At 38.5% G+C, this 18,702-nt stretch overlaps 1 protein-coding gene across 9 annotated transcripts in view; it reads left to right on the forward strand.

Annotated features, from left to right (window-relative positions):
* Window positions 1-18,702, forward strand: part of lrp1bb (low density lipoprotein receptor-related protein 1Bb) — a 239,958-nt gene that overhangs the window by 209,077 nt on the left and 12,179 nt on the right. For 7 of the 9 annotated variants that reach the window (XM_044217323.1, XM_044217319.1, XM_044217320.1 and 4 more), the window contains 16 exons: window positions 288-394; window positions 1,874-2,006; window positions 2,709-2,815; window positions 3,045-3,177; window positions 3,625-3,747; window positions 3,940-4,062; window positions 5,989-6,132; window positions 6,418-6,552; window positions 7,680-7,799; window positions 8,015-8,256; window positions 8,556-8,779; window positions 9,696-9,802; window positions 11,931-12,047; window positions 12,221-12,394; window positions 13,735-13,860; window positions 14,289-14,453. In XM_044217323.1, the coding sequence (XP_044073258.1) occupies window positions 288-394; window positions 1,874-2,006; window positions 2,709-2,815; window positions 3,045-3,177; window positions 3,625-3,747; window positions 3,940-4,062; window positions 5,989-6,132; window positions 6,418-6,552; window positions 7,680-7,799; window positions 8,015-8,256; window positions 8,556-8,779; window positions 9,696-9,802; window positions 11,931-12,047; window positions 12,221-12,394; window positions 13,735-13,860; window positions 14,289-14,453 (2,280 nt within the window). The remainder of the gene's footprint in view (window positions 1-287; window positions 395-1,873; window positions 2,007-2,708; window positions 2,816-3,044; window positions 3,178-3,624; window positions 3,748-3,939; window positions 4,063-5,988; window positions 6,133-6,417; window positions 6,553-7,679; window positions 7,800-8,014; window positions 8,257-8,555; window positions 8,780-9,695; window positions 9,803-11,930; window positions 12,048-12,220; window positions 12,395-13,734; window positions 13,861-14,288; window positions 14,454-18,702) is intronic. The other 2 variants (XM_044217316.1, XM_044217318.1) reach the window with 1 other exon arrangement.

An 18,702-nucleotide genomic window follows, 5' to 3' on the forward strand; every position in this document is an offset into this window, starting at 1 on the left:
ATGGCAGATACAAGATATTTGGCTTCAGAGAGTGTGTTGCCCCCTCCATTGTGAGAGCAGCAATGAATGTATTTACATCTTGATCAGCTTTGCCAGTTTCTCCACTTCTAATAATAAAATGACTCTAATTAGCTAAAATGATGGTTTGCAAAGGCATTAGCATGTGATTCTAAACACAGAACATTTGGCTAATAACTGTGTCAAGTTATGTATGTGTGCTGTGTATAATGCTGGAAAAAGAATCACTTTGGCATGATTTTGTATCTGTTGTGTTTTTCTCAACTTAGAGCCAGTCACCTGTAACCACAAGGACTTTGCCTGCGCTAACGGAGACTGCATCTCCTCCCGATTCCGCTGTGATGGAGACTATGACTGCCTGGATAATTCAGATGAGGCCAGTGTTTGAGATATGTGTACCACTTACTTATAAATCAAAGAGGAGGGTAAACCCACATGAGTGCTGCTAATGAGGCACAGATATTAGCAAGACACTAAATTAAGAATAAAATACGGCGCACATAGCTCCAAAAGAAGAACCTGTTAAATCAAACACTAACATTTCAGACATTTTGCCTTTTCTGGCATATTGCGAATAGAAAGCATTAAGCACTCTTCTTATATATCCATGTGCTAATCAATCCATTTTATCATTAACTGGGTCAATGCTGGCAAATATAAGAATTACAGGTCATTTTACACAAAATGTAATATTGTGAACACAATACAAAAGGAACAGTGTACACAGACAGCTGCAGTATATACTTATGGATACTGTCATTTAGTCTGTAATTGATCTCTTGGAAATGTGTGTTAGTATCTGAACTTGGCAGCCCATGCACAGATTAAATATCCCAATTGGAAAGGGAAATGAAATGGGATGGGTATATTGCCACTTGCAAAGAAAATAATCCCATTTAAGGCATAATTCATTGTGTCGATCCAATTCTCCTCGTCGTGGTTGCTACATTCCAAAACAATGCTGGACAGAAAATATCACTGTGATGAGTTATTGTTCCTTCAAGTACATTAGTGTATGAAATACCTTGTGTTTATTTGCTTCTGCTTTTCAGCAAAACAAAGACTGCTTGTTTTGTTCAGAAATATGCTTGAAAATCTCAATTTATAAAGCTGCAAATTGCCATTGTAAAATTACACTCTTGTAATATGTGAATAAATTAAATGAAATGTGCCTTTATCTAGCATTGCATGGTGTAAAGAGATTTTTGCAGGATTCATACAAAGAATGCCCCATCAGTGGTAATGACACAGTGCAATGCATAATTAAAGGACAAAGGCTTGTTATTACGATTCATTATTCTTGTTAATTTATTGCTCTGTTCAACATTTGCACAGTAATTTTTATATATAATCTCTCTCCATGCAAAGCAGTGCAACCCTAATTAACCCTTTATTATGTGTCTCCCCACTGTCAGCTTTCTGGGTCAGTGCAGGCAAATAGTTTCAGGAAAGAAAGTTGCCTTTCAATCAGCATTATCATACACAGTGGTTATTAAATTGTGTTATTCATTGTGGGCATCATGGGATAGATTGTCCACCCTGGTTTGAACATCCAATATTTTCCTGAGCATGGAAGAGTACTGTGTTGAAGATTGACAATAAGACAATGAACAGTTAACCTTGCCTTGAGGAAAGTATTTAACAATAATTACATCATTAGTGTTACTTGTAATTCATAATGTTGGGGACACTGGGTTCCAGAGTCCAGTAAGGATGTTTCACAGATTAAAGGTGTTTTCTTCTAACAGTTAACGTACACTGTATAATAATCTTATTATGACAGTGATTTTCCACCATTTACATTATTACATATTATAATGTATTTACATTATGTTTTTATTGTATTTGTTTACAGAAAAACTGCGAGGCGCGCTGTGCAGATGACCAGTTTCGGTGTCACAACAACCTCTGCATCTTACTGAAGTGGCTGTGTGATGGTCAAGAAGACTGCAAGATGGGGGAAGATGAGAAAAACTGCCAAGGAACAGGTGCAAAACTAATCCTCTAGTTTGTAAAAGAATCATGACATGACTTACCACTGAGTTGTACTTCTGAGCACCAGTTAATGCAGACAACATGCCAGTTTCAGGAGTTCATACAGTTCAGGAATTTTTATTGTTCTGCTGAAAGAAAAGGTTCTCTTGTCAATGTCAGTAGCTGGGGGAGTGTGATTCAGTGAAAGATTCAGTGTTGCCATGTGTAAGGTCATTGCTATCCTAAAGAGATAACAAATATAAAAATGTTCCTTTAAAAAACCATCCCTTATTGCATGGGCATAAATCCATTATGCTTTTAACACTGGCCTTATTATCACACCACATAAACTCAGTAGGAACTGAAAACAAGAAAATAAAACGTTCTACAGTACAATATGAGATAATTTTGCAGAGGAGTATAAATGGCCTCAGTTCTGCTGATTTGCTCTGTTGAGTTCCGCTGTTAAGTACTGTGAAGCACTTTGTTCAGCTGCAGGTAGTACACAGTATGAGCTCACTGACCTGCAGGTCATACTGTATTTAGAAGTGACAAGTTCCAATAATTTCTCTCCAAGAGCCACATTTTTAGTCAGCATTACCATGATGAGGAGTTTTCCACTTGTTCATACAGACAACAAAAAAGTGAAATGGTCTCACCTGAGTGATTTCTAGTAGAGAAAAGGCAGATTGTTGATATACCTTGCCCTTCTCCAGTAATCCCTTCATGTTCGGTGAACGAGTATGTGTGTGCCAGCGGAGGGTGTGTGTCAGCCAGCCTGCGGTGTGACGGACATGACAACTGTCTGGATGGCTCGGATGAGGTCAGTGCAGCTTCACATGATTCCAAAAAGCAACTGCAAAATGATTTGTATTTTAAGTAGTGCAGCTTCACAGTGTACAGTAGTTCAGTGGTGAGGAGCTGCTTGTCCAGTCATGGATCAACACAGGTTAAAACATGAATCATTCCGTGTTTTGGTTTCCTCTGATTGCAGTTGACAACATCACTAGAAGGGACAGTTTTCATGATTTACGGTGATTCTTTGCTGGCAGATTGGCTGTGTGAAGGAGTGCAGAGAAGATGAGTTTCTCTGCCTGAATCGTGCTCACTGTATCCCTCGGCGCTGGCGCTGCGATGACATGTTGGACTGCATGGACCACAGTGATGAGGAAAACTGCAGCCAGGGTAGGTATGAGTGTGACCTCACGTGTTTTTGCTTTTGGTGGCTGATATTTGGGGTTTTGATCCCTGAAGGTAAAAAATGATTCTTATATGCTAGCTCAAATTGTCACACTGCAAAAATTATCATTGAACTGATCTTGAACACAGTCTTGTGAACCATTTCTAAGCAACAAATATAAAGGGGACAGAACAACAGAGAGTAATATAGGACAGGTAAGTTGAGAGCATGTGGTGGAGGTTTTTAAATACAATGAGAGAAAGAGGTCTGAGATGAGATGAAAGACAGAAATACATTCAGACTTTTGTGAGGCTAAATGACCCAGGGCCGTCTTGATCATTATGTAAAATGATCTGTCACTATAATCTTGTCAGACTTTGAATGCAACCTTGAATGCACTTTTCTACATAATTTCAAGTGTTAAAAGTCTAGTCTTATGTGTGTAATTGCAGGTGCTTTCTTCTGCCGGGCTGATGAATTCATTTGCAACAACACCTTATGCAAACTCCACACGTGGGTGTGTGACGGCAAGGATGATTGTGGAGATAACTCTGACGAAGACATAGACATGTGTGGTGGGTTGAAATTGTCACTCACAAGCCTTTCCTTTGACGACAATTGATGCATATTTTATAAGCCACTACTTTTCTATTTTCCAAGAGGGAGTATTTCATTGTCTTTTCATACAAGATTGCACACAGTTGTTTTCTTTTGTCTTTTTTTTTGAAAGACATATCCATTAGCTTTTCCTGTCTTTTCATCTCCAGCAAAACTTCCCTGCCCTCCTACAAGGCCATTCCGTTGCAGAAATGATCATGTGTGTCTGCGCATAGACCAAGTCTGCAACAAAGTGGATGACTGTGGTGACAACTCAGATGAAGAAGAGTGTGGTGAGCACAGAATGCACCAACACAGATCTGATATTAAATCTGCACTAAGCACATTTGTATGTGAAAAAACAATTTAGTTTATGGTCAGTTTATTAAACAGAGTGCAGAATTCTATTTCTATTATTTGATAACCTTGCTCCCCTGATGCACTTTTCCTTGACCCACAGAGGTGCAGATATTGTTTCATTCTGATAGAAAAGCTTAAAACATTAATTGGGGCTGGGACAGGACTTGGCAACCCATGACCACTATTGGTTGTGAACTTTTTGCTGAAGACAGGAAATTACATAACGAAACTTGATTGTGAACTCCAAACTGTCCCCTAAACCAGTGGCTCCCAGCCTTTGTAGTGTGTGAAAGAAGCAGTGTTTACTTACGACTCCTCATCACATTTTGCCTGTCTATGAGTTGAAAGTTTGAATGAAATAGTGATTTTTCTATCTCAGTTTGTTTAACTTAAATAATTTTAGAGGGCTTATGAGGTAAATCTATCCAGTAAAAAGAAAAAAATTAGATTTTTTTTCTTTTCTAACTTCATCATTTCATGACCAATTGTGATCCCCTTACAGAGGCCTGACCCCCAGGTTGGGAGCCATTGTTCGAAACAGCAGCAACTGAGTGCTGCATCGAACAAAAGCTGGACCATTAGCACTGCATTTATAGCCTCTCATACTCATGCGGTATCCTCTGGTATATAATGTGAAACACTGACCAGGTTGGTAAATGTTAACAATGTCCAGCAGTTTTCTGATGACATGTTAAATGGGGTCTTAAAGTTGCACAGGCCCACAAGTTAGGCCTGATTCATAATGTACAAGAATCGGCCTTGAACTGTGCAATCATACAATCCTGAACAGTTTGAGAATTATGGAAAAGCATATTTTCACATTGGGGTTTGACATTTCTTTTTATAGCCTACCAATAGTTAGCTTCATGTCCTGCAAATCATCATCCGTCAGGTTGTTTACAATGAGCGATTTACAGGCTGCATTGTAAAACATTTAGTGAACTTAGCAACATTTTGATGTTTGTGTTGAAAACGGCTTTTTATTTTCTCTGATATGCCCAAAGGCACAACCACTGCCGGCCCTCTTATAGTGTCCTGACATGTTCCCTCAACAGAAGCCTGCTGTGAATGATCACACAGAGCAGATGGGAAAGGAAGGGACAAATCACTTCTTTTCATCTTTCACTCTTTCATTCCTCCTGTCCTCCATTCATCTTCCTCTCTGATTCCATTGATACATCCATCAATCTCCTGCCTCACTCCATTACCTCTCACCATTGTATGCTTCTTCCCTCCACCCATCCCTTCAAACTCACCTTAATCCTGTCGTTCCCTCCTTCCACCTCTCTATCACTTAATTTTGTTCTTTCCCTTCCTTCTCTCCGTTGTGCTTGAAGAACTCTTTATTTTTTGGCATATTTTGCTAGGAAAGATGAAAACTGCATGATGAATTCCAGTAAATTGATGACCAAAAACAAAATACGCAAAGTAACTCAACCTTTTTTTTCCCGGCAAGATAATTAGCAAACCGCTGTCTCTGTGATAGTGTACATCTTTTATTTTGAAAACAGCTACAAATTGACTGACGGTTATAGATCAATTATTAGCGTTGAAATGTTCAGAAAGAAAAGGTATTGTTTGCTAAATCATCTGTTTTGCAGCAATTAACCAAGGTAATATGGGAGATTAGAACATCACATTTATTTTCAAAATGCAGTGATGTAAAAGTGAAAGTAATAAGATAAGTAATTAATTGTCAGTAAGCTCTGTCCTAATTGGAGCACATTTCAAAATGTCCATTTTCTACTACAATGTCTTTTGAAACTGAAAGTAGCATATTTGCACTTGATATTTGGTACTGCATGAGTTAGGTTATGAGTTCTTGTTGTCTTGTTCAACTGACACTGTGTGTACTGAAGCAGAGGTGGTGGCCGGAAGACCTCGGCCTTGTGGGAAGACAGAGTTCACCTGCAGTAACCAACGCTGCATCCCAATCCAGCTGCAGTGCGACCTCTTCAGTGACTGCGGTGATGGCGGCTCGGATGAGCAAGACTGCAAGTCCTGTAAGTATAGCACGAGTTGACTTGAGCAAACAGATCAAAGAAGCGTTTGGAAGAGATGAAAAGTACTGAAAGTCACCATGATGTTATCAGGAAGCTCAGCAATCACCTCGTTTTTAAATGTGATGTTTTTTTATTTATGGTAATATATGTATGCCCATGTTTGAGGTGTGTACTATATGAAAGACAATGATGCCCTCTTGGCTTTTGTACATCAAAAGAAAAACACAGCAGGTGTCTTAGATGCAGAGGACTGAAGTGTAATCAAAGTCCTGTCTTTATTTGTAGTTTCCAGCGGAGATGTATGCGGAAAGAAAACAAATCCCTGTGGAGAAGATGCGATTTGCAACCAGACAAATGCTAATGCTATATGCCAGTGCAAACCTGGGTTTAAGAGGAATCAAAAGACAGGCCAATGTGAAGGTAATATAATCAGTTTCATTCTTTTTTCCCATTGTAACAGTTAACCGTACAGCGATTGCTAGTTCAGTCACTACAACACTTTTTACTGGACTGGTGGGTTAACAATGAATTTTTCTTAGATCAGCCAGATATGGCATGAATTACACTTGTTTTTGCAAATACTGTCAGGTGTCACATATGAAAATATATTCCTTGGGGTATAATTAAGTAAAACATTTCTATAGCTAATATTAAGATGTAAAATACATATGCTGAGAGCAGAAAAGCTGCTTCTCTGAAATGAAAACACAAATAATGTGGCTATTTCAGTTGTGTCAAATGATGTCAAAACATGTCCAACTAAGGCCTCTAGTTTCACGACAATAAACTGGCAGTCTTCCCCATTATGTGGAGAACCTCTTGACAGGACGCACAGACTGACAGTCCCCCTAGTATTATGCTGATATATCTGAACTGAAATATCATTAACTCTTGATAAGCTACAACAGAATGTACATTGCTACATGATACGATAAATTAAAACAAAGGTAATGTTGGATAAAGTCATGAAATAAAATACCGGTGACAGAGAAATACTGTACAATAAGTTATTTCGGTACTGTAAAAAAAATACAGATATTGCTTTCCAAATGTCAGTGATCCCCTCTCCCACCCACATCTTCTCCTTAAGGAATTTTTTGCTTGCTCTTGTCTACTTCCATTGAACTCATACAGTTCAGAATATTGATTACAGCTTTGATTATTTAGGTAACCCCTTCAGCTGGTTCTTGTTTACAGTTTATGGCTTTTTTCTGCTAGTTATTGTCTCTATGCAAAGAGAAAGTGTCATTTACTGCATGCATATAAATTCATCTTTACAAATGGGTCGAGGGACGGCACCACTTATCATGAGGACAATTAAAATAAGGTTCATACTGTATTTCTTGCATATCATGTCCTGACCATGGCCACTTTTGGCCTCGAGCTGACTGTTCTGTGCTGGAATATATTTGTCATTTATTACCCATCATCTCTGAATGCATAAAAAGTGTTTCATCAATGATGAAAAATATAAATAAATATTTTTTATATAACTTTTTAACTAAAGAAACCTGTTCCTGAGTAAATCAGTCTTTCTTTTTTTACAGAGATGAATGAATGTCTGCAGTTTGACACATGTCCTCATTACTGCACAAACACTAAAGGATCTTTTAAGTGCACATGTGACCGAAATTATAAGGAGATCAATGGCAACTGCATAGCAAAAGGTATGATCATAAAGTTTAATATCAAACATCCTTTGATCTATTCTGCATACATTTTAATTTGGTGATATGACCTCATTGTAAAATGAGTACAATGTTACAATGTTAAACTGTATTTGTATGCACTGTGCTTAAACTGTTGTCTAATACCCAAAATGGAATTTGGCAAATTTTCTTTTGTTTTCTGTTTTTTTACATATTAATGACTCACCGGGCAGGACCAGAAGATCGAGTGCTCTACATAGCTAATGATACTGAAATCCGAAGTTTTGTGTATCCATTTAACCAGAGCCACGGACACAAACTGCTCACTCACATTGAGGGCAATGCCCGCATTATCGGGATGGATGCACTGTTTCACCACCAAAAGTTTATCTGGGCTACCCAATTTAACCCTGGTGGAATTTTTTACAAAGACACTCTAGAAAGAAGTCAAACTAAAGCAAATGTCAGAAACACTGTAAGTATATCTAACGTGTTTTTTTTTTCAAACATCACAGCAATTTTTTTTATGTATGTTGCATATTTTCTCAACTCTAAACAACAACTAAAAAATTAAAAAAACATGCTATTTTTGTTTTGTTTATAATACCTATTGTTATAAGTCAAAATAAATAATATTAACGCATGTTAAGCTGTTCCATACAGTAGACTGCACTGTACTAAAGGTCTCCTTGCTATGTATTTTATGAAACACAACTTAAAGTTTATGAGCAAAAGCTGAATAAAGCACCTGACTGTGGCTATTATTGGTTGCAGTGTTCAGACTTCCGTCGACCCAGAGATATTTCTGCTGACTGGATCACAGGCAACATTTATTGGACTGATCATTCTCGGATGCATTGGTTCAGCTACTACACAGCCCACTGGACTAAATTACGATATTCCATAAATGTGGGGCAACTTAAGGGACCAAATTGCACCCGCTTGATTACTGACATAGCGGGAGAGCCATATGCCATCGCTGTCAACCCAGCGAGAGGGTAAGTTGAGCACATAGCTATTCTCTTTTCCTGCTGACATCTCTCAAGACACATGCCCTGTAGACAGGTGTGTTATATTAGAAAAATTCTGGTAGCACATTCAATTTTTTTCTCCCTACCATGGAGATTAGTAAGCGGGACACTAACAATCATCAGCTACCAACTCCTATCAACAATTAGGCGACATGTCTTCTCCAACATGCCGTGCTGTTGCCTCACAATAAAAGCCTTTCTCTGGCTAAGCACTAGAATTTGAAGCAGCTACAGAAAGTGCACCCTTGGCCATCGAGATATCTATGAGATGCTAAATCAAAGATTGATAAAAAACATTAAGATATGGACCTTTTTCTGTGTACTTTTGTCAGTGGATCAAAACAGTGTTACTTGGAAAATATAATCAATCATACCCATTGCTTAATGATCATTTTAAATGTAAGCATATTATTATTACATTGCCTATTACATCACTTAACGTTACTCAGACCAGCTCCATCAAAGCTACCCTCCAACAACAACAAAGCCACCACACCCACATGTGGTAGTGATACATCACTCCCTCAATGAATCTTGAGGCTTTCTAAATGTTCTCATCAGCCGCATCACCATCTAATACTTTATTAGTTGGCAAGTAATGATTTAAGAACATTATTTGTCCGCAATGTTAATTCGTTTTTGAATTACACTTACATTAGGCTGTTAGACATTACATCACCAAGGACAGAAGGATGTATTAGAATCTGTGATGACAAATTGCAATAACTGTGACAGAGTTGGACATTATCAGGCTATATTCATTTTATTTGCATTCATTTGTTTGGATATATAGGTACAAAGGCATATTTCTATGCATACTGTCCATGATATTTTACAAGAAGATGGTGTCAGGGAGGTACAGTATATCTCTTGTCTGTTGCAGGATGATGTACTGGAGTGTAATAGGTGATCACTCTCATATAGAGGAATCAGCCATGGATGGCTCCTTACGCAGAGTGCTCTTGGACAAAAAACTCAGGAGACCCACCGGTAGGTATTTCTTTAAGCCCATAAGCTATTTACACTGCTATATATTTCTTTCCTGATGTTACCTTGGTATCTTAAAAGTTAACTGTTAAGTTTTCATGAAAACAAAGTAATAACATTCAGTGCGTCTCATCACTCATTGTGTGCATTGGGTCCTTGTGTAAGTTCATGAGAAACAAACAAAATGGTCACAAAAGCATTGCTACATAGTGCTACTGGTCGTCAAAACTCCACAGGATACTTTCATTATTTGGCAGTTGCAGTTGCACATGTAGTTTTGACACATATTCAAGTCCAATGTATTGTATGTACATGTATGTTTGACCACCTGTCCTAACTTTTATACTTCATGCTTCATACTTTCATACTTATTTTAAAACACTTAAATAAGACACTCTTCCATTTTGAGGGAACATGTCTGCAGTACATTGACCTTTTGAGGTCAGTTAAAGGTGGGGTGTGTGATTCTAAGCCAATACACGTCTTTTTGTCAAATTCAGCCAATATCTCCTCACGGTATGCTAGCTGTCCGTTCAGTGTGTGCGCTGAAATTCTGGTGTTTGGACACAGCCCTGGTTCTGTAAATGGGAAACAAACAAAGTGGCCACACAACACTATTCCAGCCATGATTTGTGTGTCAGGTAACGTTAAATTACTTGCCCACCAACATTCAGCTTACTTTCTAGTTTGCCAAGATATGCTGCTGTTGGGATGTTTGCTACAGTAGCAGGAGAGTTGTGAGTATCGCTGTCTGGAGTTGGTTTGCTGGCTCTGTGAAACCGTCTCGTCCTCTCTGGCTGTTAGCTTCGCAGCAGCAACTGTAGGGACAGTTTGCTAAGCCACAAGCTAGCTAACGTTAGTTACATTACTTCCTGTGTCGTTGTTCGCTCCTTATCATGGTATTGGTCATGGTATTGGATTTCTCCAGAATCGCATACTCCACCTTTAAGTGATCGTACATGATTGTACATATAATTACTGAGCTGAACGTTCTCCCAACATTGAGAATGGAAGAGTGATGGGGTAATGATAGGTTAAGAGTAACACCAAAAGAAATTAAATTATGCTTTAAATATACAGTATATGAAAAGAATAATTAATAACATAAATACATGTTGAACACTTGTATTTTGTTTTGCTACAGATTCACAATGCTTTGTCATAAATAAGCATTTAAAGTTGGTCAATACTTGAAAAAATGGCACCTCTAAATTTTACAATATCAATGCGACCATATATTGAAATATTCTGTGCACATATATGTGTCCATACCACAGAAATAAAAAGGAACAGACATTGTTATTTACAGCAAGGACATTATTTGATCACAAGCACAGAAGAGGAAGTAATGAACCATGGTAACCTCTGTGACACATTTGATGCACTACATGCACGACTGTGTAATTCATAACAAACTACTGAATATACAAAGCACTGTAAGATGTTGAATTGGCTGACTACATAATTCGCTAATATCCACATATTTACACTTTCAACTGAACAAATGCCACAGAAAAATATAAGTAGAGCCAGTGCAGTCACACTACTGTCGATGTCTGTAGCTTTCTAGTCGAAGCTTTTATATGGTAGCTAAAGATATAGAAAACAACACCAAGGAAATGTATAAGTAAGGAATACTTTGCAGCCACTCGGAATTTGTTGCTGTGTCTATAGGGAGACACTTAGTGCTGATCTAGTTTTGAAGCGTTGCTTTGGCCTCCTTTAATTCAAGGGACCCATGCTCTGTCTTGGTCACAGAAAGAGAAATTCATCATCTGTGGAAAAACGCAAACCTATTTAAACTCCCCAGCCAGGTGCTCAATTATCCAGTCAGACTTTTGAGAGAAAGTAAAAGTCAGTGTAATGTAAGCACGCCTACACTCTGCTATCCAAGGTGCAGTGCACAACAAGATGGTAGATCTACTATGTTATATTGACACAAGCAAAACGAAAGTTGAATGCAAACAGCCGGAGGAAGATAGAAACACAAGAAACCCTGTCTCCACATCCTGTTGATCCGCTACATACGTATACTGATTCTGACCTTAAGGTTTCCTGTATTTAAGGATTCCATGATCATCGCTGTGTAATTTGTCAGGTAAATAAATCTCTTTCCTTCATCCTCCCACAGGGCTGGCCATTGATTATTTCAACCAACGATTATACTGGGCAGATCCTGAGCTCTCACAGATAGGTAGCATGAGATTGGATGGCTCGGACCCTCTGGTGACAATCAGTGACAGACACGGTAAAGCCAATTGGAAAACAAAGCACAACATCTTCTTTTAAACACACATTATTCATGCTGTACTTTGGTTCCCTCAACTTTTTATCAAAACAATTGCAGCAATAACACTGCTTGTGTGTCTCAGAAGGGTGAGCTTGATGTTATCTGCTTTCTTTTCTCTGCCGGATCTACAGGAATTTCCCAGCCATACAGAATTGATATATTTGAAGACTATATCTATGGAACTGGACTAAAACATGAGGTCTTCAAGATTCACAAATATGGCAAACAGTCGGTGGAATTTCTCACTTTGGGGATGGAGAAGCCCACTAATGTTTTGATCTCCCACCGTTACAAACAGCAAGATGGTAAGTTGTCTTGATAATCAGACTATTTTTTAAGCTCTCAAGTATTCATGGTATATGCATATAATGTATTTTGGGGAATTACAGAGAGGAATTATAGAGATTACAAATTCAGAACGGCCCCTAACAGGATAATTATATTTTAACCTTTTTCATTTAATTTTTTTTATTGTTTTCATTTATATTTAGATTGTGATGGTATAGTTCAGTTCCAGTTTAGTTTTTGTTAGTTTTCAGGGTGTATTTAGTTTTAGTTTAACATTTTACGTTCTTACATTTTTACTTAGTTATGTTCTCATTGTCATTTTCATTTCTCTGCTCTCATTGAAACATGATACTGTTAAAGGTGTGCGACATAAAAAAACACCCATCTGTTTCCTGAGATACAGTCAATCGATATAAGCATGTCCTTCCTCTCAATGTAGTAGACCAACTTCAGTTATTTGTTACATCTTTGGTGTTAATGGCTATAGAACATCAGACAGCTCATTCTTGGTCAGTTTTTCACTTAAAGGGCAGCTGTTCCATTCCCCAGAGACTCATTAGGCCAGCCGTGTAGTGTGTGGTGTGTAGTCTGTGGGCAGAAGATGTGCACAGCCTGCAAAAAGCTATGACATGAAAGCCTGATATCTTCAACAAAACCCTAACAACCATTTCGATTTGTTCTGAGCTTCCATCCTCATGTGTTGTGTAAGGCATCTGAGCACCGGTTATATCCACTATATACTGTATGTACCAATGTTGTAACCATTAATGACTGTCAGAGAAGTGGGTCGACATAATTATATAATTTCATTAAAAAATAACTTAACCTCTGAATCTATCTAAATCACATTTGCAAATGACCTCAGTTGATTTGGCCTCTTTAGCGCTCTGTTTGATGTCTCGTATTGCTTTAAATTCGAACATTAATTAAGTAGTCATTGCCAGACCTCTATCATAGCTTAGACATCTATCATTGTGGAAGTGTTTGTAATTTTGATTCATTCAGAATACTTTTTCATGAGATGTTTGCATTGTTTTGTCTACCCACTGTAGGCGCCAGCAAGAAGAGCACTTCAAAGTGCCGCTAATCAGTTAGACAATGAGAAGTTAACATGTTCCACAGTCGCTGATTATTCAATCTGGAGATGAGGCTTGTGTGAAGTTATTCATATGCTTTAGCCTTGTGCCTCTCTGGGCTTCAAGAAAATAACACCCTTCAAAACAGAAATTAAAACACTTGAAATAAATAGCTTTACTCTGAGAAAGAACAAACACACTTTTCACAAACAAACAGGTCTTTCTCATCTCAGGCCAGACTGACAGATTATCTTCTTGGCTCTTTTTAACTTTCTCCACAGCATCAAACCCATGCCTGAGAATGTCTTGTGACTTCATGTGTCTGCTCAACCCAACGGGTGCCAGATGTTCCTGTCCAGAGGGGAAGGTACTGGTCAATGGCACCTGTAGTGATGTCATCATCTCAGGTAGGCCTACTCTTGCATTTTCATGCCACAGTTACGATGGCTTGTTGTTGTATGACTTAGCAGCAGCTATACTGGTGGGGGCAGTGTGGCTTATAGGTAGAAACCCCTCCTTGATTTCGATATACACTGAACACTCTTAACAGCAATGTCAAAATGTAGCACCAAAATAAAATTTGAGCATACACCCATAGTTGTTCATAGCTGGGACCAAAACACACTGCATTGTGAATATTAGGTGTGTCTTGAGGTTGAACAAAGCCACCTCTTGAATGCAGTTTTTGTTCATGCGCATCTACTCAAAACTTCAGGTTCACACCTCTACAGCTGTTGCTTACCAAGTTGTTTGACATTAGTAGCATAGCACTGTTTGATGTGATTGACTGCTACACACTGCAGCACAGTAAGTGATATGGGCTTGGCTGTTGAAGGTGAACTGTGCCGTCCCCCCTGCGAGAATGGAGGCCGCTGCTTAGCCAATGAAAAAGGAGACTGGAGGTGCTACTGCTGGCCTGATTTTTCAGGGGAGCGCTGTGAGGTCAACCACTGTACAGACTACTGCCTAAATGGAGGCACCTGTATGGGCTCACCTCTGGGTAAGTCCACTTCAAAATATACTGTCAAACAACATCTGCAGCGTGATTCCTCCCTGCAGTTTCTGCAGGGCTGCACGGATTGCATTATATTTTACAGGTGTTCCTGTTTTTGTGTCCACCCCCTGTTGATTCATCTCTACGTTGACATTTGTCAATAGTGTGTGATATTATCATCACTAAAATCTAAGCATCCAATATGAATAGATGGTTCATGTGTTGTAATCCTGTGGCAGAATCCTTTATATTCAGCTCTGGGCAGACTAAACTTACTGAGAAAACCTGTCACCGCCACAAACAGACATTTTCAATTCAGAGTTGCCCGCCCATTTCCTCCTGCACACTGACCCAGTGCATGATGGCATTCAACCACATTTTTCTTCCTTTAAACTTCCATGCCTTTCTCACTTCAGCTCAGATTTGCCACATTACATCTGCCAGTTGAGCAGGTTTTGTCACTGATGCTCCCGTCGAACAAGCTTCAAATATCAACCTTCTTTCATATCAAGGTCTTCTTTCATGCTTTCAGGAACAACCAGGTCTACCCCACAATTTAGTGAATGTATATGAATATGTTGAGATGTTAGCGGTGGAATTAAATCAGGATGTACAGCTGTATTAAAAATGCTATCGTTGATTTACAGGTCTGTACATCATCTTCTCATCATAGCAATTACCCACAACATCTCCATTTCCATTTGTTATGAAAAAAAAAAAGATTCACCATAGCAATTGCCCTGATACAAAAAGTATCCCACATAAATGTTTTATAATGGCAGTGCCTTATTCAAGTGGTTTGAATTAATTAAAGATTCATTGAATGACATCCAGTAAATAAAATTAGAAACCAGGCAGTACATTTGAGTGAGTCATAGCAGTTACGCCAAACACTTAGAGTGGGCTTTTGATTTGTGACGTGAATGGTTTTTCTTAAACGTTTATTTTATTCCTTCAAATCTTTCACTCTCCACGGGTCTTTTTAAATCATAGCATTAAATCTGTTTTTTCATCTTTTTTTCAAATTCTGTTTAGGTTTTGAAAACAGCTCTACGTGACATAAAAAGAAGCCAGGATAATCACCTCTGCTCATTAAATGAAATAGAGTCTGTCTATCAAGATAGCATAAGAAACATGTTACGTGCTGTGGGATCACTGCAGTAGAGCTTCAGGACTGAATTAGAGAAGGATGTGCTCCTGTTGGTGACAAATCAGTCTTATTTTGTTTTTCATTCACCAGCTAAGTCCAACATGCTACATGCCTGGATGATGAATTGTATTCCTATTTATGGTGGACATCTGAGAGGAAAATGAAAGTGTTGTGATATCTGTTGTGCTGCTAGGGACAGAGTGCATTTTGTTTCATTCATGCTTGGCAATTGTTTGGGGGGTATTTTCATATAGGAAGAGGTCTTGCTGCATTGAGCACATGTCTTTGAGGCAAAAGAGTATCGGTCTAAATGAGTGCCCAAAGATGAGCAAGGGAGCAAATATAGTCAAATGGGTTTCCTCAAGTCCCCACTTTGGTGATAAAAAGGGACTGAAGGCACCTCACAATCAATTAGAGGCTGGAAATGTTCCAGTTTTATCTATAAAAACACAAGGTGTCATTGAATTCCTGCTCTTCTGGCCCTTTGACTGGTTTACCTACACTCTAATGTAATGTTTGGCAACAAAATACATACTTAAACCATAGACATTCACAACTGTTCTCGTTTTGCTGTTTTTATGAGATATATTTTACAAGATTTACTTACAATTCAGATCTGTGTGTTTCTAAGCTATAACTAACTATGTCATGCAGTACAGGTGAAATACACAATCCCATCCTGAAATATTGTAGGTTATGTGTTTTTCCACAGTATGTTTGTACTTTTGAGTATAAACATCCACATTTGGCAATGTAAAATAAGTAATCATATATTTACAGTTACAATTTAAAATATGCCATTCACTATACCTTAATGTATACCCACACCAAATTGTATTTAAATTGAGTTCCCTTCATTTATTAGCACATCTGTGCTCTGCACAGAAGGTAATTATTGAGTTTATTCTACATATCTATTAAAACATACTGTTTGTGATAGGTATGTGAGTGCCCAAAGACATGATCTCTTTTCCAAATAATTAATTAAGTGTAACAAAAAGTCAATATTATTAACCAAGATCGGCATGTGCTTTCCATCTGCAGTCGGTGGTTTGATAAATAGACTGCACATTTCCAAAGTGCTGTGTGTATCCAGTGTGGGAACCTTAATTAATTATGTGAAACAGAACTGGATTCTAGTGAAATAAGGAGGCAAATTTCTGTGCACAGGTCTACTTTATACAATATTTTCAAGGTGCTATCAGTAAAATGTGGCTCTTAAAGTAACATTTTGTGACAGCCAGAGCAAAATATAACAACGTTCTTCACAACCTTCCATGTTTTTTAATACTATAAATGGATTTGACTTTCAATTTTTAAACCTACCGCATGTTAGGTAACTGCAGAGTACTTTGAAAAGAAGGCCTGAGGCTGCGTATCATAACAATTTGGTGGCGAATCCCCACCACGTCTTTAGCTTTTACGACTTTGGTGAAGTCGTTAAAGCTAAAGACTGAGCTAAGCATGCCTCACATTCACAGATTTACCATGTAATTCATTCCTTTACAAATTGACAAACAGCAAGAAAGACAAGACACAATGCATGTACTAGTGCATTTTTATGAAATGTTACTGAATACAAGGCTGTGGTGGGCTCAACAACAAACTAGTATACAAAATGTAACGCTATCTATATTATGGGTTTACTTACCACTTGTCCAACAAATAAGTCTACTTCAGTATTTAATTTTTTTCAAAACCTGAAGTTCACTCCAACCTTCAGATTGTGTACTAATCTTCACTTGAGTTTTATAGAAATGAAACCAAGTGCTTAGGACACAATTGGTAGTTCAGGGGGCCTGGGAGTTTTAACCTTTTACAGTAAAAACACAGAGCTGGGCAGCCTGTTAATAAAGCTTAAAATCCCAGCAGCCACTGAGTTAACTGAGAAGTGACTGGAGGCAGAATGATTGTCTCTTGGACATTTAAAACCAAGATTATCCCAGCCACAGAGTTGTGGAGTGTGAAATGACCAACTAGTGTAGTGTGACCTACATGGCGAGACCTGTATCCAGGGCAACTTGGTTGACTAATATGCAAGCAGTCGTGCCTGGGTAGCGACAATTGATGCCTTTTCTGAACATCCTTTAAACCAGCCGTGACGCTCCTGCCTGTCCACTAGGAAACTGCGAGTAAATCATGGTGGGGAGTGTACTGTTTTTAAAGGGAATATGAAAAGCTGAATTGATTGAAACATTTACACCTTCTGATAATGTGTTACTCCTACTAACAATAATTCACACTCATTCCACTCCAACAGTGCAGTGGGGCGCAGCACAAAGCTTATATGGAAGTAAAGTTTCTATAGTGGTACACACTTATATGTGCCTGTGGCACAAGCTTGTGGTTTGCATTTGTACTATGTGTATGTGAGGGGTGAAACACACAACAAAGGTCCCCAGCCGGACACGAACCTTGGACGTGGCATACAAGATGCCAGAGCAAGTGTCTTATGCAGGGTGTCTGGGTTCACTGCTAAAACCGTCACTGTAAAATGCCTTTTGGCCTGTGGGTGTTATCAGGGTCATCAAACATTTACAGAGTGCAAATTTAAATAGCATAAAAAGAGTATTCACACATAAATCGTACGTGACCATGAATGATTGTATTAAATTGTCATGTGGTTTTAGACCAGTCAAATTGCTAGTCACTTGAGGGGTTTTATTGGTTCGGATGTATCTGATCCACAGTCAGGAGAGTTTATTTGTAGAGAGGTACCCTAGCTGGTAAATGGGTGGTCATTCCTTTAAGTACGTTATATAAGAATATGTACGATAAAACAAAAGCTATAAATACTTATTGGAAAATTAAAAATATGAAGAAAAAAAACACTAGGAAGAACCACCGCTCCCTGATGTTGAAGCCACCTGAGTTCGTTTGGACAACTGATTAGGATGCTCTCTGAACACCTCCCTGTTAGAGAGATTCCAGACAGAAGAAAACCGTGGGCAGACCCATAGGTGCGGCCACCTTGACCCATACATGAGGCCATAGATATGTGGCTAAAAGTGATGGATACATCTTTGCCTTTACTCACACTAAAGTACTGGATGTTTTTTACTGCTTCTATTTAGCACCTGTGTTAACATGTGTAGCTGTGATTGA

This window comes from Siniperca chuatsi, linkage group LG12 (genome assembly GCF_020085105.1).
Source record: "Siniperca chuatsi isolate FFG_IHB_CAS linkage group LG12, ASM2008510v1, whole genome shotgun sequence".
In the NCBI taxonomy this organism is placed as follows: domain Eukaryota; kingdom Metazoa; phylum Chordata; class Actinopteri; order Centrarchiformes; family Sinipercidae; genus Siniperca; species Siniperca chuatsi.